The following is a 25,250-nucleotide window of genomic DNA, read 5'->3' as shown; positions in this document are numbered from 1 at the left end:
CTCGACAAAAATAACTGAGGCTGTGTAAACAAGCTCGTCCTGGGGTCTCAGAATATCTGAGCACTGGATTCTGGAATGTCTCGATTCTCTGTCTGTTGATGGAGTTTAAGCATTAAAGCTGTTTGCCAAACGCTCGCAGTTATCGATATGATGAGCTTGACCTTCAGTGTTTTCTCCCTGCTCTCCTCAAGGCCCTGGTTTGCACTGTGAGTGATGCTGTGGTTGCAAGTGTTCTCTAACCCTCCAATTATGTGACCACACTTCCCATGGGAATCAACTTGGTCAACCAGCTATTCAACAATTAGGGGCTTCACTGGCCAAAGGAAGAAGAGGACAAGTCAGGTGTCATTGGCTTCTATGGTAAGGAATGTTGCAGCAGAAGCAAGGAATGATTCACAGAGTGTAAGGGAGTTCTGCCTTCTCACACACTGAGTATGTCTCTCCTTTCTCTGAGTGTCTGCTGTCTCAGTGCAAGTTGTCTGCTCAGTAGGATTCTGCTCTCTGATTCTCTTGTCTCCTATCTTTTTGTGCTGCTATTTCAGTGAGAGTGTGTTGTTTACTTTGTGAGTCTGATCTCTGCTCAGAGATTGCTTTTTCTCTTTCTCGCTCTCTCCCCCTCTCTCTCGTCTGCTCATGAATTGCAAGCTCTTCCTCAATATATACTTTCCACTCTGTGAGTGTGTATGTACACCAACTGTGAGAGTCAGTGTGTACATCCCACCATACCACAGTGATTGTCCATCACCTCCATGAAGACGTGGTATGTTTGTATCATTTGCTTACAGAGTTGCAATGTTTTGGGTGACTTTGAAGGATTAGTTCCATTGCCTGAGGAAATGAACGGATGCTACATAATTTCTCCAAGGTCAGTGAGCACAGCAGTAGAGAGGAGAACGTGTACCCCTTCTGCAATGAGGGGTTCACTCTGTTTCTATCTGTCTGTTCTCTCTCTCTTTTTCCCTCCTTCCCTCTTTCTGTCTCTCTCCCTCTCTGTGCCTCTCGCTCTCTTGTCTCTGCATCTCTCTCCCTCTCCCTTCCTCTGTCTCTCTCCTCTTCCCCTCTCTCTCTTGGCTCTGTATGGAGGGGTTGCAGAGGGTGGAGGGGTGATGGAGATTGTGGTGTGGTGGAGCTGGTGTGATTATGAAACAAGGAGGGGAGTGGAGGTGGTGGAGAATGTCATGGGGTTAAGGTGGAGCAGGGGTGTGAGGTAGATGAGAATGGGGGTGAGGGGAAGAGGCGTTAGGTCAGGATACGTGGAGGCAGTGCAGACCCTGGTGGGGTGAGGGTGCAGAGCCCTTTCACTGATAAAGCACTCAGTCTGAGGCAGAGCCCATCAAAAGCCCTGAGTGTCAGCAGCCCTTCAAGGTATAAGGACCTGCTCCTTACAGCCCTGCTCACTGACCACTGCCACACTATAGAGCAATGGCCCATAACCACTGACAATGTTATCACAGCTGCACAAGCAGACACCAACACCATTCCACACACCAACCCTCACTGGGGGACGGTCCCCCACACACTGACCCTCACTGGAGGACTGTCCCACACCTGACCCTCACTGGGGGACAGGTCACACACACACACACACACACACACACACACACATACACACACACACTGGGGGACAGGTCACACACACACACACACACACCCTCACTGGGGGACGGGTCCCACACACACTGACCCTCACTGGGGGATGGTCCCCCACATACTGACCCTCACTGGGGGACGGGTCCCACACAAACTGACCCTCACTGGGGGACAGTCCCACGCCTGACTCTCACTGGGGGACAGTCCCACACACTGACCCACACTGGGCGACAGTTCTGGTACGGATATGGGTCATTTTCCAGTGTACGTGACCGGAATGTTTCTCAATGTGGGCTGGTCGCCGCTGTTTCCTGAGGGCCTTGGCATGGTGCGTTTTGTACTCACAGTTTGTATCTAATGGCGTTCTCTCCGTGACTGTCACTCACCATTTCATAGATCATATTCTGGAGAAACAAGAACTTGGAACTGACCTAAGGGAGGGCTTTAAAACTGAAATGTTTTGATTATTGGTTGCAGAATGCTTCACTTGTTGGGCAAAGCAGAACCAGAGGCATCAATATAAACAGTCACCAAAAATCCAATGGGAATTGAAGAGAGATTTCTGTATCCGCAGAGCGGTGAGAATGTGGGAGAGTCTCCCAGGGCGGGTAATTTATTCATTAATTCCTTTCTTGGGATCTGGGCACTGCTGTCAAGACCAGCATTTATTGCACATCCATAATTGCCCTTGAGAAGATGGGAGTGAGCTGCCTTAATCCGCTGACTTTCTGGTGAAGGTGCCCCCACCGTGCTGTTGGGGAGGGAGTTCCCAGGGTTTGGACCCAGTGGTGATAGGGCCAGTGACACACGTCCAGGTTGGAATGGTGTGCGACCAGAAGGGGAGGTTTTTGTTCCCTTGCCCCTGCTGCTCTGGTGGAAGTCACGGGTTTGGGAGGTGCTCTTGGATCAGCCTGGGCAAGTAATTGCAGTGTAGTTTGTAGATGGTACAACTGTGTGGTAGACATGGCAGCCACTGCGGTGGAGAGAATGAGTGTTTCGAGTGGTGGATGGGCTGCTTTGTTCTGGATGGTGTCACTTACTGAGTGCTCCTTGCCTTAGAATGGGATGTGAGTCCAAGGTGCCATCAGAGATATGAACACATATTCCTGTTTGTCAGTCCTGGTGCAGTATTTCAGTGGTGCTGCACAGTCAGAGATGTTGCTTTTTTATTGGTTAAGCTGAGATCCCATGAGCCCAAGTTGAAGATGCTCAGAGGAACCCTCATCAGTATCCAGGCCCAATAGTTATCCCTTCACTTGCCTCCTTGCAGCGCAGATTATCCAGTTATCATTACTCGAGTGTCGAGGGAACTTGCTGGGCATGGATTAGTTGCCATGCCTAGAGTACAACAGGGGCTGAACTTCAGGACGCATTTCATTGGCTGTAAGGTATGTTGCGAGGTCTTGGGTTGTGATGGGTGATTCAGCAATGCATGCCTATTTTATTTGGAATATTGAGCATCACTTGGTTAAACTCTCGAGTTGCTGATCCCAGTCAGCTGGTCCCAAGTCCCCCCTTGAAGCCCACACATGGAAAGCAGTCCATGCTGAGAAATGCCTTCACTCCACAATCCTGCCACTTTCACCAGAGAGCTGGGGCTCTGGGCCAAGCCCACATCTCCTGGTCTGTGGACACCCTGTGAGTGCAGTCACTTTGCCACCCCGTTCCACTCAACATCTTATAGCAGGAGGATGGACCATATTTCCATGAGTGATAGAGTTGAGTGTTAGGGTTCAGGAACCTCCAGGGTGGCTGCAGGGGGCACAGGATATTCATCATTGAATGGTTCCGTGTGTTGGAGGGCTGGAATTATCCCCACACCATTCTCTGAGGACACAAAAAACTTGGGAACAATTCTGCCAGTGGCCTCTGGTGAAGGGTCTGATCAACTCTCCCACACTCACAGGCTGAATCCAGTTTCAGTTAATTAGCTAAAAACTAATTGGGAAACCTCGAGATGTGAAGGTCTGGGAGCAGCTGTAGAGTGATGTCAGGATCCTTCGACACTTGAAACCTTACTCTGATGTTCCCTCCATGCTATTGAAAGGTCACAGGGCTTTATAATAAACTTGCTCTTCAGAGGGACATGGTTACTATAACCCCACGGGATTGGGATGATTTTATTCACTGAGTTGAAAATCAGTCTGGTTATGCAACTGGGTGTGTCAAACACAGTGAACTATCTCTGAGGGCAGGAGGGAACAGGAAGTCAGGGAGAGCTCACACAACAGTCAGGAGTCAAGCTACAAGGGTGTAATCTAAGACCTGAGACTGAGCCCCAGAATGGGCTTGTTCAGAGATGTGGGGTTACACAGGAGGGAGGTGGAGAGGTAAAGGTTCATGAATTAGGGTTCGCTGGACAAGATAAGTGACCAGATTTATTGATGTTGATTGGGGGGGCAAATATTAGCCAGGACACTTCACCTGGTGCAAGGGGATTGGGTGATACTCTCCTGGCTCAGTTCCACACTGGCTGGGGGTGCCTCCTCTCCCACTCTTGTTGGGGTTCAGTCCCACCCTGGTGGGTCTCAGCTCCCCCACACACATTTTGGGGGTTTCAGTCCCACCCTGGATGGGGCTCAGCTCTCCCATCCTTGTTCGAGGTTCAGTCCCACACTGGGCTGGACGTTAACCAAATGAGCCATTAGACACTGAGACAAGTTTTAAATGGTGTGTTGCTCCATGGTTGCTTTATTGACTGTATGAGATGTTTGGGGTTCTCAGAAGCTGTGCTGTTTAAGCCTGGTTAATGCAATAGATTGGAGCCAAACCTCCAATCAAAGTATTGCTGCCTTTTATATTGCAGAACATCTTCCCATTAACCTGTTTCACCTTCTTCTATTGATGTCCACAGGGAGCCTGTGGTTAGAAACCCCTCTGACACCGCTGTCTGCAGCTCACCCTCAATCTGATGCCCACTACTATGTTGGTCCTGATGTGATCTAGATCCCCAAGGTCCCAGAGTGACTCCATCCTGTAGGACCAGGGTGATTGTGAAAGTGACCAGACCTGAATCTCCCACCATGGGGTCCGTGATTGTCCTTGCTCATGACCAAAGGGTTTGCCTTCCTGCTATACTCCCGTGTGGAGTGTTGGGGTTGGGTGGATCGCTCTCACTGTGGACCGTGTGGGGCTGTGGAACTGGATGATTTCTGATTGGGTTTTGAAGTGCGGAAGCCTGCACTGTAGCAGCTCAGTACTCCTTCCTGGTGCAGGCTCACTGGTGTACTTTATCCAAGTACAGTAAAAGAAACGACCTCACACTTGGCTAGTTGCCCCGGATACAAGGAGCAGAGTCCAGCACGAGGCCACTGAGTCAGGTGAATCCACACACCTCCTGTTAGGTTGACTGTGTGTGTATATATATGTGTGTGTGTGTGTGTGTGTGTGTGTGTGTGTGTGTGTGTGTGTGTGCTGGGCCTCACGTCTGCAATGCCTGGGGCATTACCATGGTAACCCCAGGCAGCTGACTGAAAAGCCAAGGTCCTTGGATTGAGCACAGTGACACCGGTTTAGGAAGCATGAAGCAGACCCCTCCCCCTTGACACAATTGGGACTGGCCAGCAGCTCGGAGTTTACGCAGTCGAAGTTCGTAAGGTGCTGGGGAGCGTGTGACCGGCAAGGAGCAACGATTAACCAGCTATGTGTCTGGAAGGTCAGTCCCGAGCTCTGTGTCAGTCTCACTTTTAATTCCAGATGTACTTTGAGCTTTGTTTCTCTGGGGAATAAAGGAACATCTAACCGTCCGGCTGTGCAGCAGCACAGGAATAAACCTCAGCTGTGCAGCTGCTAGTGATGCACTGGTCCAGATGTGCATGTGTCAGACAGACACTGTCCAGATGTGCACCTGTCTAGTGATCCACCCTTGCAGACGAGCAACTTCCCAGCCAGCCACCATCAAGCTGCGTACCAGCCCAACAGCCACTGTCCGGCTGTGTGCCTGCATAGCCAGTCACCGCCCTCTTTCAGATGTGCACCTGTCCAGCTGTGCACGTATCTAAGCATCTACCTGTCCAGGTGTGCACCAGTCTGTGCATCCACCCAGTATGTCAGAATGTCCGTCTAGCTATCAGGTTCTGTACTGGTTCAGTGAGGGTCCGTGTGTGTGGGACCCGTCCCCCAGTGAGGGTCCATGTGTGTGGGACCCGTCCCCCAGTGAGGGTCCGTGTGTGGGGGACCCGTCCCTCAGTGAGAGTCGGTGTGTGGGGGACCCGTCTTACAGTGAGGGTCGGTGTGTGTGGGACCCATACCCCGGTAAGGGTCAGTGTCTGTGTGTAACTGTAACCCAGGAAGGAAGATAGGATTGTATAGAAAACATATCTGTGCAGTCCTGTGTTCAATTGCTGTGAAATATCTGTGTTACCTCAGTTGCCGCAGTTGTTATGGGAACATTTCACTTTGGAATGAGTCCATTGGAAGAAGGTCATACTTATTATGTCTGACCTTTTCTGTCAAATGTGTGGACTGAGGTGTGTCTGGCAGTTTGGCTTGTTGTTGGGTGAAGTCAAGTTCAAGTTCAAGTTCAGGTTTCAAGTTTATTGTCGTGAGCACACATACCCAGGGCATATGTGCCATGAAGGTTAGCTTTTTGCAGTAGCAGTGCAGTACGTTACAGGCACGACAAACATAAATTCCATAAACAAATGAATATAAGGTTTGAATCTGAGATACAGAGCAGTCCAGTTAGCAGTTCCCACTCCACATTGGAGCCCCTGCCACTTATGTCGTAATCTCCTGAATCCCTCCAAAATCCCCCAACTCCTCTTGATCATTCCCAAATTTAATTGATTGTGTCTTCAGCAGACTGAGCCTGGATGTCTGGGAATTCTCTCCCCAAGCTTTACCTCCTCTCTCTGCCCTCCATGTAGACACTTGTTGATTCCTAGTCCTCCTTATCACGTGGCGGCATATAAAACTGGAAACATTCAGCAGGTCAGGAAACATCTGAGCACAAGGAAACAGATCCAACACATCAACAACAATCTCAGGAACTCAGCGGGTCAAGCAGCATCTGTCGACAGATCCTTTCTGCCCCCACATGCTGCTCGACCCACTGAGTTTATCCAGCAGATTGGTTATTGCTCCAGATTCCAGCATCTGCAGTCTCTTGTGTGTCCAGATTCAACACATCATCTGATGTAAACTTATCAAGTTAAAACATTAATACAGTTTCACTCATTACAAAGGTTACCATGAAAATTTACAGCATCTCCTGTTTTATCTCAGATTTATCACTTCTGCAGTATTGTATTGATATCTCACTCTCTGCCTCAGTGTTAGATTAGACTCCTGCATGGCACCTTGGAACTTTTACTGTGTAAATGCACAATAAATGTAACAAGTGTTTTCTGTGTTGCATTGGTCTCTGCACTTCAGATAATACTTCCCTGGCAACAGCGTGGTTGTTATTGGGGAGGAGAGGATTTGACTGCAGCAAGATTAGGTGGTCTGGTCAGTTGGGCAGAGAAGTGTCAAGTGGAATTTAATCCTGACAAAAGCGAGATTATATATTTCAGGAAATGTTACAAGGCAAGGGAATAGATAATAGATGGGTGGATATTGAGTGGTGTGGAGAAACAGAGGGACCTTGGAGTGTACGTCCACAGATCCTTAAACGTAGCATGACAGATGAATGGAGTGAGTGAATTGGCAAACAGAATTCTTTTCTTTATTAACTGAGGCATAAAATGCCACTGCGTGCATTTCTGGTCAGCACTTTACAGGAAAGATGTGATTGCACTGGAGAGGGTGAAGAGGAGATAATGAGGATGTTGGCAGGACTGGAAAATTGTAACTGTGGGGAAAACTGGATAAGATGGGGTTGTTTCCTTTGGAACAGAAGAGAGTGAGGAGCGACAATTAAGGGCTGTAAAACTATGAGGGGTAGATCTCCCTCTTCCCTCTTCCCTCTTCCCTCTTCCCTCTTCCCTCTTCCCTCTTCCCTCTTCCCTCTTCCCTCTTCCCTCTTCCCTCTTGTGTTATGGATAAGGATCGTCCTTGGGTGAAGACTTGTACAACAGTATTAAGTAGAAACTCAGAAAGTCGATTGGGAGTGGCTGTTTGAAGGTAAATCCACATTTGATAGAGCTCAGGACCAACATGTTTCTGTGAGGATAAAAAATAAGGAGGGCAAGGTTCAGGAACTTTGGATGATAAAAGTCATAGAATCAGAGAAATACAGCATGGAAACAAGCCCTTCAGCCCAACTGGTCCATGCTAACCAAAATGCCCATCTAAGCTAGTCGCATTTGCTTGTTTGGCCTATTTCCTCTAAACCTTTGTATGAGATATTGTAAGAGATATTGTAAGTTTGGTTGAAAGGGAAAGGGACAGATATGTAAGGTTCAGGAAGCTTGAATACAAAGGAAGCAGGAAAGAAACAAGAAATTAGGAGGGCTAAAAGGGGCCATTAGATGTCCTGAGCAAGTAGGATTAAGGAGAATCCCAAGGCATTTTCTATGTATATTAGGAGCAAGAGGGTAGCTCGGGAAAGGGTAGGTCCACTCAAGGACATAGGAAGGAATTCTTGTGTGGAGCCAGAGGAATTGGGTGAGGTCTTTAATGAGTACTTTGCATCGATATTCACCAAGGAGAAGGTGAGATCAGGAAGGGGCATGTCAATATTAAGCAGAGGGTGTTGGGTGTCATGGAAAAACATTGTGGATGTCCAAAGGCCAGATGGGATCTATCCCAGGATACAGAAGGAAGCAAGGGAGGAGATTGCTGGGGCCTTGACAGAGATCTTCGTATCCTCTTTAGCCATGGGTGATGTGCCAGAAGCCTGGAGAACAGCCAATACTTTTCCTTTGGGCAACAGGGATAAACCAGGAAATTATAGGCTGGTGAGCATCAATGGTAGGGAAATTATTGGAGAAGATTCTTAGGGACAGGATTTGCTCACATGTGGAAAAGCATTGGCTTATTATGGATAGTCAACACTGCTTTGTGCAGGGGTGGTTCTACCTCATAAATTTGATTGAGTTTTTTGAGGAGGTGACGAAGATGATGGATGAGGGTAGGGCAGTGGATGGTGTCTGCATGGACTTTAATAAAGCAGTTGACAAGGTCTCTCATGGTAGGCTGGTACAGAAGATTAAGTCACATGAGATCCACAGTGAGTCAGTAAATTGGATCCAGAATTGGCTTGGTCATAGAAGACAGAGGGTAATGGTAGAGGGGTGTCTTTCTGACTGGAGGTCTGTGACCAGTGGTGTTCTGCAAGGATCAGTGCTGGGGCCTCTGCTTGTAAAATACATAAATGGTTTGGATGAAAATGTAGGTGGTCTGATTTGTTAGTTTGCAGATGACATGAAAGTTAGTGGAATGGTGGATGATGAGGAAGGTTGTCAGAAGATACTGCAGGATATAGATCAGTCGGAATTTGGGCAGAGAAATGGCTGATGGAATTTAATCCGGACAAATATGAGGTGATGCATTTTTGGAGGTCAAGTGCGAGAGGAAAATATACAGTAAATGGCAGGAACCTTATGAGCATTATGTACAGGGGTGCAAGTCCATAGCTCCCTGGAAGTGTCAACACAAGTGGGTAGGGTAGTAAAGAAGGTGTACGGCATACTTGCTTTCATCAGTCAGGCACACTTGGAATATTGTGTACCGTTCTAGTTGCCATATTTTAGGAAAGATGTGGAGCTTTGGAAAGGTTTCACCAGGATGTTGCCTGGATTACAGAGTATTAGTATGAAAGGTTGGACAAACTTTGGATTTTTTCTCTGGAACATTGCGGCTGAGGGGTGACCTGATGGAAGTTTATAAAATTATGAGAGGCACCGATTGGGTAGATAGTCTCTTCCCCAGGGTGGAAGCGTTCAGTAGTTCAGTACTAGATGGCATAGGTTTAAGGAGATCTCTCTGGCTCTGATTTAGAATCAGAATCAGGTTTACTATCACTGACTTGTATGTTGGGAAGTTTGTTGTTTTACAGTGCAAAGACATACAATTACTATAAATTACAAAATAAATAAATAGTGCCAAAAAAGGAATAATGAGGTAGTGTTCACGGGTTCATGGACCGTTCAGAAATCTCCTGTGCTGCACTGTTCTTGGTACTAAGTTCTCCTTGGACAGTTGCACTCCCTTTCTGTGGGTTCTGAGATGGCTGATGAGGTCAGTGTGGGAACCACAGACTCTTCCACAGATCAGAGAAGAGGTGTCTCTCGGGATGGGTAGTTCATGGGGTGGTGCACTCCTTCAGCAGTTTAAGCTCCCACTGCATGGCCTTGAGGTTCTCAGTCCCACTCCAAATCCTCCTCCTCCACTTTGAGTGGTCATTGGGCAGAGGTTCCCAGGAGTCAGTGGGAAAGTTGCACGTCTTGAGCACATCCTTGAATCTTTTCCTCTTTCTGCCTAATTATCCTTCCCACAACAATGTTGTAATAAAGTGTCTTGTGTCTGGAGTCTGGTGCAGGACATGTGAACGACTTGTGCTGCCTTATGTGGCTGAGTGAGTGTAACTACGGCCTCAGTGCTGGGTGTCGGCCTGGGAGAGGGCACTAACCTTGGCTTAATTTTCCTCCCGGTGCATTTGGAGGATTTTGTAGACAGTGTTGGTGGTACTTTTCCAGTGACTGGGTCTCTTTCCATTAACTAAGAGGTTAAGCAGAGATTTATAGTATAAGGATTAAAAGGGAGATGAGGAACTTTTGTCCAGGGGGTTGTGTGGGTCTGGAACTCATTGCCTGAGAGGGTGATGGAGGCAAAAATCTTCAACACATAAACATGGTACTTGTGTGTGTATTTGGAGAACCATGTCCCGCAGGGATATAGACCTGGTGTTGATGGGCTGAATGGTCTTCTGTGTTGTAAACTTTCTATGATCCTACAATTTCTGGAGGACATGAGAGGACATGAGTAATACTCAGTGACCAAGCACCCACAGTTCCTTTGGATAGTGAATTCTAACAACTCGCTACCCTCTGGGTGAAGTATTTTCTTCTCATCTCAGTCCTGAATGGCTGATCTCTGAGTCTGCAACAGTAACCTCTGGTTCTAAATATCCCAGCCAAGGGAAGCATTAGCTCCACGTCGCATCTACCTGAAAAGCCCTTAAATAATTTTGTATATCTTCTATCCTTCTGAAACATGAAGAATATGGGCCCAGTCTGATTAATCCTTCCCCATACAACTAACCCACCATCCCAGGAATCTCTGCACCCCGTCTATCACAAGGATATCCTCAGTTAAGGAGACCTGTACACAGTATTCCAGATGCACCCTCACCAGGGCCCCATATAATTAGAGTAAGACATCTCTACTGAACAAATCGTCTTGCAAAATTCTGTTTGCCTTCCCAATTGCTTGCTGTACCTGCATGTTAACTTTCAGAGACACATGTGACAGGATTCCCAGGTCCCTCTGAACACCGACACCTTTCAGTCTCTCACTGTTTAACAAGTAGTCTTGTTTTCCATCTTTTCCTAACAAAATGGTAGAAATCAGTATTAAAAGTCTTAGCTGGAAGGACTGAATGCATTGCTAATGATACAAAGACAACTGGGAAAGTGAGCAATGATAAGGAATTATATTGTGTAATGTTGTTCTGTAAAGCACCACGAGATCCAAAATTAATATTACCCGGAATACATTGCGTTAATGATCATGTTTGGGTGTAGTCAGACTGGCTACTCTGGTCACAATCCATGTTAATGCAGCTCAGACTTGCCCAGGTTAGCCGAGTACCTAACATTGTGATATTGCTGTGGATCACATATTTCTGCCCTTGCCAGTATAAATTCTACCTCACAGCTCTTCACTGCAACTGTTGTGGAAGAGTCTCAGCAGAAACAGGATCACCTTGAACTATGTTCTTGCTTTACCCACTATTTAAAGGGAGATGACTGGGCAGCCTCAGACATTGACCGCAGACTGTTTAAGCCTTCCAAATAGCACAGGGTGCTGTAGCTAACAGAGAACATGCATTTAGCTACTCAGCCACTCTTTCAGTGGGTCTCTCAATAGTAACATGGAGGGAGGCAGTACATTACAAAGGCTTTAAGGAAAGCTGTGGTCGGTCGTTCAGTGAGGGCAGGAAGGACACAAAGAGTCTACTCCCAGAGTCTCCACACCCACGTGGACCTCTGATGGAGGATGTCTTGTCGGGCAGGTTTGTGAAGGCAGTCATTGGTGAGATGTGAAAAATTCTGCAGGAAGACCTGCAGCCAAGTCTTCATGACTGGACATCTCTCCATGGATATCGTGATCGCCACCTCCTCACCACAGGATCTTTCCAGACAACCAGAGCAGATCTATTCTACATTTCTTAATTTGCTTCTCACCAATGTATCAGAGATGTCCCCCAGCCTTTCTACTCCCAAGGGAATTATCTCATCTGTTTTGGTGGCAGTGAAGAGGAAGAGGAATCTCAGGCACTGGGATTTGCCAGTATTGCTGGTTTCCCACCTGCGCCAGCAGCCATTGGGTGCACTCAGCTGCCCACGAGGGCTCTGGTTAGGAAACTGGACCTCGTCAACAGAGGGATTTCCACTTCCAAGCATACAGGGGTTGAAGGGGTTGGAGTTTAAGGAAAAGAAGATTTTGTTACAGTTGTATAGAGAGTTGGTGAGATCGTACCTGGAATACTGTGCACAGCTCTGGTCCCCTTCCTAAGAAAAGGATGTAGTAACATTGGGGGCAGTCCAAAGGGGTAATTCCTGGGATGAGAGGGTTGTCCTACCAAGAGAGACTGACGGATTGGGTCTGTATTCCTTGGAGTTCACAAAAATAAGGGTGACTTTATCCAAACGTATAAGATCGTAAGGGGGCTTGATAGGGTAGATGTTGAGATGGTTTCACTGGTGGGAGAGTCATGAACAAAGAGACATAATTACAAGATGGTAGTTATGTAGTTATGGGCTGGTCATTTAAAACTGAAATGTATTGAAATTTTGTCTCTCAGAGGGGGGTGAATCTTTGGAATTCTCTGCCCCGGAGGGTGGGGAAGGCCGGATCATTGGATATATTTAAGGTGGAGATAGGTAAATAGTTGAATGATTGAGGAATTAAGGGTTACAGGGAACTGGCACAGAGGAAGAGTTGAAGCCAGCATAGATCCACCACAACTGGATGGAATGGTGGCACAGGTTTGAGGAGCCGACTGGCCTACTCCTTGTGTTCTTGTGAGAAGAAATTCTCAGTGGTGAATGCCAAGGTTCCTGGCAGCTGCCGTGATTCCTTCATCCTGGGTGGGTTCACACCGCCAGACACCCTCAGCAGTCAGAACTGCCCTGCGGAATGGATCCAGGGGACGAGGGCTATTCCCCCACGTCCCCCCAGACCCCCACGTCTTCCTGCATCGCTGCACTCTCCAACCACAGCCACCGAGCTCTGTTACAATGAGACCCACCAAATACGAAGATAGTCGTGCAAAACACCACTGGCCTCCTCAGGGTGAGGTTTCATCTGCCTGGGGTGCAGGGACAGCTGGTAGTCATCGATGGGCAGGTGCAGAGGTTTAATAGCGTGAGTGAGGAGTCCCAGAGCCTGAGGGCCATGACGCAGAGTCTGAAGAGCAGTGGGAGCAAGGGGACAGTGAAGGCTACCAGGAGAATGTCCCTGCTCAGCATCAGCAGGCTCAGAACAAAACATTGGTCAGGCCACACTTAGAGAATTCCTGCACCACAACAGGAGGGATGTGGTAACATTAGAAGGAATGCAGAAGGTATTTACCTGGGATGGAGGGCTGCGGTTATAAGGAGAGACTGGAGTGGCTGGGTTTGTTCTCACTGCAATGTAGGAGGCTGAGGGGTGACCTTATAGAGGTTTATAAAATTATGAGGGGCATAGATAGGGTCTCCTTACAATGGCAGGGGAATCTAGAACGAGAATGCACAGGTTTAGGGTGAGAGGTGAGAAATTTAAAGAAGATGAGGAGTACCTTTCTCACACCGAGGGTGGTGGGTATCTGGAATGAGCTGCCAGAGGAAGTGGTAGAGGCGGGTGCAACTACAACATTGAAAAGGCATTCATACATGGATAGGAAAGGTGCAAGGGATGTAGGCCTAATGCAGGCAAATGGCATCGGTCAGGGTTGGGCTGAAGGGCCAGTTTCTGTGTTGTAAAGATGAGGCCAGCATTGGTTGCACAGGATCTCAGGGACTCCCTGATAGGTGCTTCTCATAGACGGTGCAAAACTCTAGACCCCAACGCAAAAAACGTGACCCCCTTCTCTCTCCGGCCATCAGCACCAACACCACACCGGTAATTCGTGCTCAGATGACGCAACATATTCTCATACACCCTGCTTTGGAGAAACACTTGCACTGATCAGTGAATGAATTCATCCAATTACTTAAGTGCTTGCTGCAACAGTTCTGGTTCTGCACTTCCGGATGAGTGACAATTTGCTTAAAGAACTCCAACCTCCACAAAACATACACTTTCCTCAGAGACTTCCACTGTATGGGTGGGTAAACGGTGAACAAGAGCTCTGAATTCTTTGGACCGCTGTATAACTTTGATGGTCGCTGTTCACCTGGGAGTAAAGCACACACAACCTTTTGATCTGATTGGTGTGCAATGGCCAGGGAGTTACAACAAGGGGTTAAAATCCTGAGGCAATGAAATATGACTGTCTGAGCCAACAACTAAATCCTTCCAACTGCTATCACAATGAAAAATGTCACTAACACACAAATCTACAGTTTAATCTTGAAATCACAGAAAGCTAGTTAACAAGCTGACATCTGCTTTGTGAATATTTTCTTATCAACAAAACTCAGTGATTTGAACAATCAGGAGCTGAACAATAGATGTCTGGTCAGAACTCCTACTGACTGTCCTAATCAGGCCTGGAGAAAGTTCAATCACGTTAGATGTTAATTCAACACTGACATATCTTCTCTTAAATGTCTCAAGGCAATGAGATCCGGATTCATTCCATGATGAGAAATTGCTCAGGGAATTCAAAATAAAGTTCCTTATGAACCATTGACCATTGCAAGAGAAGAACTAATGAAGTCTCAGTAGTAGAGGGACCATGTCTCACTCAGCACACAACAATCAGATGTGATCACTGAAGGATCTTTCTTTTCTGCAGAGGGAATGTCCTTTGACCAACACACTCCCCCATTACTGTTACTTTCAATCCAGCATTAAGAATGTGGCTTCTGAACAATGATCAACACAGGGCAGATGTTTCATTTCACCATGCAACTGTGTTCATATCCCTTTGGCCCTTCTAGGAGATCCTCCCTCAGATGATGTTGATAAAAGCAGACCTTGCAGGCAAGGAGAATCCTGAGATCGAAACTAACCACATTGGAACTCAATCATTGCCGGAATAATATGGCAACCGCGACATTGGTCAAATTATTTTGTTTGTTCTTCTGCAGCAAAACCATAGATTGTCATGTATGTGTACCCCTCAGTATTCATCAGCCAACACAAAGACGTGAAATGGATGTTCTTGACCACCTTTCTAGGTGAGGTATCACAGGTTGTGCAGCAATGCCAGCAGCTGCCACACCAGTGTGACACATCTCTGCACACCAAAGGATGTAATGTGCCCTGAACTGAGAATGCATCTGAATGTTGCTGGTTACATTGAGAATCTTTTATAAAAAGCTATGAAATAATACCTGAACGGGAAATCATGGCATTTGCCCATTTAGTTAAACAGTCTCATTCCTCTGCCGTCTGATAGCTTTGCTGGTGTGTTTTGATGTCCTTGTGTTACCTCACAGTCTGGCTTCAGGAAGGCGGCTGCCTTTCACTTAGAATACAGGCCAGATGTTCCAGATGACCCATGAGGTGCTCTTGCTGTCAGATGGGCTGACCTCAGACTGCTGGCCCTGCCCAGTGAGGGTGCCACTGAGATACCGTCATGCTCTTCAACATCCTGAACCTGCACACCGGACTGGAGAGGACGTTGGACAGACAACAGTGCTGTGATCTGCTGGCACTTAGACCGTTCCACCATCGAGTGGAGCTCACATCTGGAGCTGTGCCAGATGACTGACCCTCAGTCACTCCCGGCAGCTTCCCTCTGTCTTCACTGTCAGCTCTCTGCAAAGTCTGAGCTGGAATTGGGATTGGTTTATTATTGTAACATGTACTGAGGTTCAGTGAAAAACTTGTCTTGCACACTGTTCATACAGATCAATTCATTACACAGTGCATTGAGGTAGTACAAGGTAAAACAATACAGAATGCAGAGTAAAGTGTCACCACAACAGAGGAAGTGCAGTGCAGGCAGACAATAAGGTGCAAGGTCACAACGAGGTAGGTTGTGAGGTCAAAAGTCCATCTTTTCGTACTAGGGAACCATTCAATAGTCTTATTACAGTGGGATAGAAGCTGTCCTTGAGCCTGGTTGTACGTGCTTTCAGGCTTTTGTATCTTCTACCTGATGGGAAAGGGGAGAAGAGAGAATGTACTGGGTGGGAGGGGTCTTTGATTGTGCTGGCTGCTTTACCGAGGCAGCGAGAGGTATAGACAGAGTCCATGGAGGGGAGGCTGGTTTCTGTGATGTGCTGGGCTGTGTCCACAACTCTCTGCAGTTTCTGCTCCCGACAATGGGGTGTGTGAGTAAGGGAGGGAGCATGTCTCTGCTCCAGCAGAAGGAGATGTACCTGTGTAGAAGAGTGACCGGCTCAAACGCGGCCTTGCTCTGCTCCTGCAGGACGGTAATCTGCGGACACACAGCATCCCTTTACTGCTGAAGGACTGCGTGCTGCCGTGCGTTACAGCTCAGCATCAGCTGGGAGTGGCAGTCCCCTCATATGGGATCTCAGGACTGACTGAGGTCATCAGGCTGCTGACTGATGAAACATCACTGCTCCTTCTCACCTTCCTGCTGTAAGAGATCGGTCCTCCAGCTGGCTCAGGGTTCCACCACACACAGGATGGTGAGGCTTCTCCCTGTGCCTCCACAGCAGCATCCTCTCACCCAGTGACAGAATTGTCACCGAGCCTCTTGTCTTTACCTCTCGTTGTCTTGGTGAAGCAGCCAGCATAATCAAAGACCCCACCCACCCGGGACATTCTCTCGTCTCTCCTCTTCCATCAGGTAGAAGATACAGGAGCCTGAGGGCACGTACCACCAGGCTCAAGGACAGCTTCTACCCCACTGTGATAAGACTATTGAATGGTTCCCTTATACAATGAGATGGACTCTGACCTCACGATCTACCTTGTTGTGACCTTGCACCTTATTGCACCACACTTTCTCTGTAGTGTGACACTTTACTGTTATTGTTTTTACCTGTACTACATCAATGGTCTCTGTACTAACTCAATGTAACTGCACTGTGTAATGAATTGACCTGTATGATCAGTGTGCAAGACAAGTTTTTCATTGTACCTCGGTACAAGTGACAATAATAAACCTATACCAGTACCAATACTAATACCAAAGAATGCATATCACCCTCAGAGCAGAGGTCGTGGTCTCCTGACTCCACTCACCACCAATGAGAGCTGGAATCGGCCTCCTCCACGTGTGGCTTGTCAGCATGACAGCTTGCTCTCCGCACAAGCACCAGGTTGACCGTGGCAGCAATCGTGGTCTTCATCTGAGCCCACCCTGCAGCCATACCCTCACCTGGCGCCAGGTGCAGCTATCGGGGGGCATTGTCGGAGAATGAGGGGTTTCCCCTTTTGGATGGAGATAGGCAGGTATTTCTTCACCCAGAAAGTTGTGGATATTCAGAATTTTCTACCGCAGGAAGCTGTGGACAGAGAGGTTGAGATGGATTTTGGGTCCATTATTAAGTCAAGGGTTTCAGAGATCACACAGGAAAGTGGAACTGAGGCAAGATGAGAACAGCCATGAACACAATGACTGGTGGAACAGACTCAAGGGGCGAATGAACTGTCCTGTGCCTGTTTCTTGTACTCCTCTGTTTTTATGTTCTTATGACTCCAATGCAAGTTTGATCCTTCTTGAACTAACGAGATCAAAACAGTACACAGTCCTCCAAGTGAAGTCTCAGCAACACCCTAGACAGCTGTACATTGATAATCAGACCCTCCAAGGAAAGTGCATGGGAGTCTGAGCTTATGAAAGGCACGAGAGGAATGCAAACTAATGGCCTTATCCCCTGGAAGATTACCGGTTTCTATCTGAGGAAAGGTCCGTGGCTGTCTGAGAGTGAGGAGAGGCACTGCCCAGCAGTGGGGATTGCAATGGCTCAGAGTTGTGTGTGGCTGGGGGTCCTGATTTCAGTCCTTCACTTCATGGGGCTTTTTGTTGTGGAACCTATTGTAGTCTCCATTCATGTTGGAAGCAAATCCGGGAGAGCATTCACAAGGCTGAAAGTGATGTTTACTTTGTTTATGCAGACATAAGAGATGGATTATATAGAAAAGGTGGGTGGGGATAGAAAGTCATGTGATATTCCTCCAGGAATATGCCCATCGGAGATGGTAACCATAGTTACATCACTCCGGAATTTCTGCCCTGGGATTGACTCTGATTACTGAGTTACATCGAGTTACAGGCGGAGAACTCCCAACTTCAGCAGGTGCACGGATACAGTGTGGGCAGGGGTGGGGGAGGGAGAGAGCGGGAGAGACAGAGAGGAGGGAGGGACACAAAAAGAGTGATGGGGAGGAGAGGGTTAGAAGCAGAGAAAAGGACAGGAGAGAGTGAAGAGGGAGGCAGGAAAAGGGGATCAGGGGAAAGCAAGTGAGGAAGAAGCAGGACAATGAGATGGAGAGGATAGAACAGAGGGGCAGAGGGAGGTTGTGTGACTTGGGAGGGCCGGATGTTGTGAATGAGGAACGGAGAGGGGGGAGGGGAGAAGCCACACTTCACACAAAGAGATTATCTCAATTTATTCAAATTTATTCTAAAAGCAAAGAATGTAAATATTCATTCAAAAGTGTGATGTTCATCTGGCAATTTTTGCCTGGTAACAGTGAAAGAGGCGGAGAGAGAAACGGCTCAGCAGAGTGGAGAGGTGTAAGTGGACAGATGGGGGTGGAGAGGCAGCAGGTGAACTCCCCGCACCCTCAGGGACAGGCAGTGTGCTGGGTATGGGGCGGGTCCTGTCCAGCCTCACCCTCCACGACACAGGCACGCATGCACATGTGCACACGTACACAAACACACATACATGGGCATGTGAACACATGCACACACACACACACACACACACAAACAGACATGCATAGATATACACACGCACACAGAAATGCACACATGCACACAAACACAAACCCACAGATACACACATGCACAACCTCTCACTTTCACATATACACACACACATGCACACAAACTGTAACACACATAAACACTTGCATACACACAGCCAGTCACACTCACAGACACACAGAGCTTCTTTCGCTCTCTCTTTCTCACACACACACACACACACACACACACACACACACACACACACACACACACACACACACACACACACACAAACACACACACACAAACACACACACACACAGAGCCAACCATGCCCAGTCTAACCATGTGACGAGAAGATTGAGACTCCCCATGGCATGTGGCAATAAAGCAAATTCAGGCTGCACCCAGGGTCGACCGGTGCTTCGACTCTCTCTCTGTTCTTACATGCGATGGGTAACATCAGTTACTACCTGCTGGAGAGCTGGTGCGGAAGGTTGGTTCTGAGGAAGGTGGGACCCACACCAGCTGGGTGCTTACAGTGCAACGGGGTTGGACAATATCCCCCTGGGCAGGTTGGCTGCTGCTCGTGGGGAAGGTTTAAACTATCCGGGCAGTGGGATGGGACACAGAGAAAAAATTCAAAAGGGAGAACAGCAGAACTGGAAGCAGAAGGAAATAGTGGGAGAGTTTGGAAGCAGAATGGACAAAACAAGTCTGGCCGTGCTCTATGATATCAGGGTAAACGTAGCGTAAAGCAGAGGAACTGAAGACACAGATAGACACATGAAGTAGGTTTATTTATTGTGGTAAAGTGGATTAAAGAATATCAAACTAGCAGTTTGCTCTCACACACACACACACACACACACACACACACACAAACACACACACACACAAACACACACACACACAAACACATCAACAAACACAGACACACCACCTTACACACACACACACACACACACACACACACACACAAACACACACACACACAAACACACACACACACAAACACATCAACAAACACAGACACACCACCTTACACACACACACACACACACACACACACACACACACACACACATCACAGAGCTTTCAGACAAAATGGAACGGGACATAAAAATGTTGGGGGCGTGTGGTGGCAATTGGTTAATGAAACTGTCACAATTTTGAGGAGGGATTGTCAATCAGCTTTATGGGTTACATTAAAGAACTGAGAAGTGGTGATTGCTATGTTGGCAATGTATTGCAGACCTCTCAGCAATCCAGTGATAATATTTAGGCAAGTTTCCAAGGAGCATAAAAGCACTAGGGGGTAATAATGTCTGTGTGGTTGGGGGGGGGGGTGGTGGTTACTGGGCTGAAGTCAGTGAACAGTCTCTGGAGGGCACAGAATTCCTAATTCAGGAGAAATTTTAGTCAACGTGTACCTGTCCCAGTAAGGAGGGGGGTCAAGTCTGGGTTTAGTTTTTGGAAATGCCTGAGTAGTTGAAGAGTGAATATAATTCAATTAGATTCAGCATAGCAAGGGAAAAGTTCAAACATAAAATAGGATTAAAATTCTATGTTGGGGGAAGGCCAATTTTACTGGGCTAGAAAGTGATTTAACGATTTAACTGAATGCAGCTACTTGAAAATACTTCAGTCCCGGAGCACCAGAAGGCATCCAAGAAGGAGAATCAAGGAATTCAGGAGAAAGGTTCCCACAAGGAAAAAGGGTAGGACTGCCAGCTCAAGTGTCTGCTGGATCTCAGGGTGCATGGGGGACAGAAGATTGGGTAAGGCAAGAAAAGGGAAGCCTGTGTCAGATACCAAGAGCCCAACCTAGGAGAAACCCGGGAAGAGCGAGGCGGTCAGAGCAAAATTAAAAGGGGAATTAGGAGAGAAAAGAGAGGGTCAGAAAAAACATATTGTCAAGTGAAATCAAAGAAAATCCAAGGCTGTTTTGTAAAAATATAAAGAACAAGAGGCTAGCTGATGAACGAATATTGCCTGTTAGGGAGCAAGGAGGTAACTTGTGGAGGCAGAGGGTGTAAGTAATGTCTTTATCGTTGTGACCGTCTGCCCAGAATGAGGGACGGTGATTACTGTGGTCAAGGGGGAAGAGCGTGCGGTATCGCAAGGAATAACTTTAGTTGGAGCGGAAGTGATAAAGTGCTCATCATCTTTGGACAGATAAATTGCCAGGCGTTGAAAGGAATAAAGGGGGTGTATGGAGGGGGTGGGGGACTGCAGAGGCTTCAGCTAATCTTTTCTCAGTCCTCCCTGACTGCAGGAATGGTGCCAAGGAGAAATTGCTAATTTTGTGTCATTGTTTCCAGTGGGAAGATTGGTTGAGCCAGTAATCCTGGTCCGGATGGTCCAACTTTGGTGGTGGTCAAATGATTGGAAACTATGGGCAACACAGTGGCATAACAGTTAGAGCTGCTGCCTCACAGGGTTCGATCATGACCTCAGGTGCTGTCTGACATGTTCTCCCTGTGACTGTGTGGGTTTCCTCTGGTTTTCTCCTGCATCCCACAGATGCACGGGTAGGTTCACTGGCGAATGTAAATTACCCCTTAGTGTCAAAGTCAAGCTGAGTTTATTGTCCATGTGTGCACAGGTGCAATGAAAAACTTACTTGCAGCAGCATCACAGGCACAGAGCATCAGATAAGCAGCATTCACAAGAAAAGCATAAATTAAACATAAATTATACACAAGTTTTACAAGAAAACATAATTAGAACAGAAAAAAACAAACTGTGTTAGGGTAATAGCAATAAAATAAAACATCGTAGAGGAGTTGATGTGCATGTGAGAGAGAGTAAGTTACAGGAGGACAGAGGGATAATGAGAGGGGAATGGGACTGATGGGAGTCAGTACAGAGCAGTGGGCAGAATGGTCTCCTCCTGTGTCCTGATACGTTTAAGATACAGATTCTAAGGGAAAGTAAAAACCTTTATCAAGAAAGCCACAGAGTGAATCTATGAACGTAAGTTGATGTATGACTATAAGGGTTGATTAGGGTAGTGCGTTTGATGTCATCAATGTGGATTTTAACGAGGTTTTTGGTCACATACCACGTGGCGGGGTGGACATCAAGGTCCCTGAGGGCAGGGGAAATGGCAAATTGGATCCAAAATTGTCTCAGAGGCTGAAGCAGAGGGCAATTGTCGATGGGAGGCTGTTACCAGTGGGGTTCTGCAGGCCCCTGCTGCTTGTAAACGTGAATGATTTAGATTTAAATGTGAGGGGAGAGATGAAGTTGCTGGATGACAGAAGAGCTGGTTTTGTGGTGGATAAAAGATCCAGGTTTTAAGGAAGATTTGGCGGTCTGGTCAGTTGGGCAGAAACATGGCAAGTGGAATTTAGTGCAGAAAGGGGGGGAAATCCTACAATGCAGGGAATGGGAGGATACTGAGCAGTGTGTAGGAACCCGGGTGTGTACGTCCTCAGATCCTTAATGGCAGCAAGACAGGTCGTAAGGCAGTTAGAGAGACAGATGGGATGCTTTCCTTTATGATCCAGGCAGAGAAGTTATGCTAGATCTTTGTCCAGAGCTGGAGCACTGCGTACAATTCTGGTCAACACGTAGAGTCATAGAGCAATACAGCACGGATACAGGCGCTTCAGCCCAACCAGTCTGTGCCAACCATGGTGCCCACCCAGCTAGTCCCAATTTTCTGTGTTCAGCCCATATCCCTCTAAGCCCTGCCCCACCACATACCTGTCCAAGTGCTTCTTATTACAGGAAGGATGTGATCGTTGTGGAGAGGGGGCAGGGGACAGAATAAAGATCTCACCAGGGCTGGCAAGTTGTAACTGTGGGGAAGGATTGGAGAGGCTGGGGCTGAAACAGAGGAGAGAGGGGAGACAGTTGAGGTGTGTGAAGTTTTAGGAGGTCTGGGAGAGTAATTTGGATAGACCTCTTTCCTTTAGCTGACAGGTCACAAATATAAGGCTATAGAGTTAAAGTGGTGGGTGAAAGGGTTAGAGGCTGTAACATGATGTCCCAGCTCCTGTACTAACTGCCTGACTGATGAAGGCCAGTGTGCCAAATGCCTTCTTCAGCACCTGAGTCAGCACTGTCAGGTATGTACCTGCACTCCGAGGTCACTCTGTTCTACAACACTCCCCAGAGCCCTGCCATTTACTGTGGTTATTGTTCTCACTCTCACAGTGGGACTCAGATTCCAAATCCATTTCTCACTGTGATTTCCTCCCAACCAAGGGTTGACAATTACCAGAAAACATGCCCCAGTTGGTATCTTTGGTGGCTGGAATCAGCAGGCAGCCTGTAAGGAATGGGATCACCAGGGGTCCTGGGTCCGTGTTCTGTGGTGCAGGCTCACTGGGGATTCTGGGTTGGTCAGGAGTGAATCTCTCAGCCACTCCTGTGGATATTAGAGAGAATGTTGAAATCAGGGCAGGCAGCAACTGTGGAGAAAGAATCAACTCAACAAGGGTGTCCAGAGGATTGGATAAAGAGCAGAAGACAAAGACTGGGGGTCAGGTTGGCGGGTCGGTGGGAGCTGAGGGACTCAAATGTCACCTCTGCTTCTTTCTTCACCACTGCTGCTGCCCGACCAGGTGATCGCCACAGCACCTTTTATTTCAGATTTCCAGCATCTGCAGGATTTAGATTTTGTGTTCGGCTCCTGGAGGTGGGGACATCCTTGGGCTCATTATTCTCTCCATGGCTGAGGGTGAAGGGGGTCTGGAACTGTCTGTGGCAGATGGCTGAGGGTGGTGTGGAGTTGCTCAGATGGCTGAGGGTGATGTGGGTCAGAGGGACGGTGAGGGATGGTCAGGATATGAGAACTGTAGGGCTGAGGCAAGTAAATGGGAGATATATTAGAATTGGTTTATTATTGTCACTTGTACTGAGGTACAGTGAAAAACTTGTCTTGCATACCGATCGTACAAGTCAATTCGTTACACAGTGCATTGAGGTAGTACAGGGTAAAAACAATAACAGAATACAGAGTAAAGTGTCACAGCTACAGGGAAGTGCAGTGCAGGCAGACAATAAGGTGCAAGGTCACAACAAGGTAGATCGTGAGGTCAGAGTCCATCTCATCGTATAAAGGAACTGTTCAATAGTCTTTATCACCATGTGATAGAAGCTGTCCTTGAGCCTGGTGGTACGTGCCCTCAGGCTCCTGTATCTTCTGCCTGATGGGAGAGGGGAGAAGAGAGAATGACCAGGGTGGGTGGGGTCTTTGATTATGCTGGCTGCTTCACCAAGGCAGCGAGAGGTATAGACAGAGTCTATGGAGGGGAGGCTGGTTTCCGTGATGTGCTGGGCTGTGTCCACAACTCTCTGCAGTTTCTTGTGGTACTGGGCAGAACAGTTGCTGTGCCAAGCCGTGATGCATCTGGATAGGATGCTTTCTGTGGTGCATCGATAAAAGTTGGTGAGTGTCAAAGGGGACATGCCAAATTTTTAATATAACAGACGAGAGGGGTTGAGTGGCCTCCTGCTGTTGCCATGACTACATTACACTGTCACATCCTGAGTCTGTACCGTCAGGAACTACAAGTTGTGTGCTTGTTTGCAGGTTCCGGGAAGACAGCTGAGGGCCACCCAGTGACTGTGGGAGAGCTGGTCACAGCCCCGTGAACGGGAGCCCAGCGCTGGGGGTAAATCCTGCCAAACTGGACCCCTCCATTCCCAGCCAGGCCTCTGCTGCCCCTCTGTCCCACCACCGCCCCAGCCTGGTGTCCAGAACCAGCTTCACCATTGGACATGAAGACCTGTACCTGGCAGAACATGTCAACACCTTTCAGGCGCAGCTCCTCAAGAGGGAATTCCGGGATGTGGGAACGATTACTGGTGAGTATCGCTGGGAAAAGATCAGAGTGGTGAGACTTTGGGACAGGTTGCTGGTGGAGGCAATGAACCACACACATCGAAGCAGCCTCTCACGTCCTGTCCACCACCCCAACACCCCCTCCCTCCTTTCCTCCCTCCACCTCAGAATGTACTGCAGTTACTCACCCAGGCTACTCCAAACACACCTCCCTCCGCCTCCCCCATTGCGGACAAGGGCAGTGGGTGCAGGGGAACACCCGCCATCTGAAGGTTCCCCTCTTGGTCACACACTGTCCTGATTTGGAAATATATCGCTAGTCCTTCACATTACTGTGGTGATCCTGTTGGGATCAGCACCTTCTCCAGGGCACGAAAGGATGGGCAATAAATGCTGTCCTTGTCTTGCAGTGTCACAGGGCGGGGGAAGTATTTCTTCACCAGAAGCGCAGGAGAGGGAAACCCCAGCCCCTGCTTCCTGCATTGGTTGCCAAGCTCACACAGGCCATAAACCAGCTATCCGACTGCAGTGTGCCTTGCCCACAGGTTCTGCACAGTCCTCTGACACCTCGTGGGCAGGAGGTTCTGCAGATCCAGCAGCCTGTTCCAGGCAAGAACCTGGCCCTTCTGGGAGAAGATACAGGAGCTTGAAAGCCCAGACATCCAGACTCAAGAACAGCTTCTTCCCCACTGCTGTCAGACTCCTGAACATCCCCTCTCTCACATCCCCCTCCTGCTGGTGCTTATTGAAACCTTCATTCTACCC

At 47.9% G+C, this 25,250-nt stretch overlaps 1 protein-coding gene and 1 long non-coding RNA gene across 2 annotated transcripts in view; both read left to right on the top strand.

The window, feature by feature from the left end:
* Nucleotides 1-230: 230 nt before the first annotated feature.
* LOC127582910 (uncharacterized) lies at nt 231-24,257 on the top strand. Its single transcript, XR_007958184.1, has 3 exons — nt 231-360; nt 21,010-21,219; nt 24,234-24,257. It is a non-coding gene; the product is annotated as an uncharacterized LOC127582910 (long non-coding RNA).
* The window catches only part of LOC127582803 (trafficking kinesin-binding protein 1-like), a 42,776-nt gene continuing 36,663 nt past the window's right edge, over nt 19,138-25,250 (top strand). Inside the window, exons 1-3 of the mRNA XM_052038369.1 lie at nt 19,138-19,181; nt 21,212-21,219; nt 24,254-24,508. Of these exons, the coding sequence (XP_051894329.1) occupies nt 19,138-19,181; nt 21,212-21,219; nt 24,254-24,508 (307 nt within the window). The remainder of the gene's footprint in view (nt 19,182-21,211; nt 21,220-24,253; nt 24,509-25,250) is intronic.

Source organism: Pristis pectinata, chromosome 25 (genome assembly GCF_009764475.1).
Source record: "Pristis pectinata isolate sPriPec2 chromosome 25, sPriPec2.1.pri, whole genome shotgun sequence".
Classification (NCBI taxonomy): domain Eukaryota; kingdom Metazoa; phylum Chordata; class Chondrichthyes; order Rhinopristiformes; family Pristidae; genus Pristis; species Pristis pectinata.
Note: the sequence above shows the minus strand (reverse complement) of the source record. Positions and strands in the feature narration are given on the sequence as shown.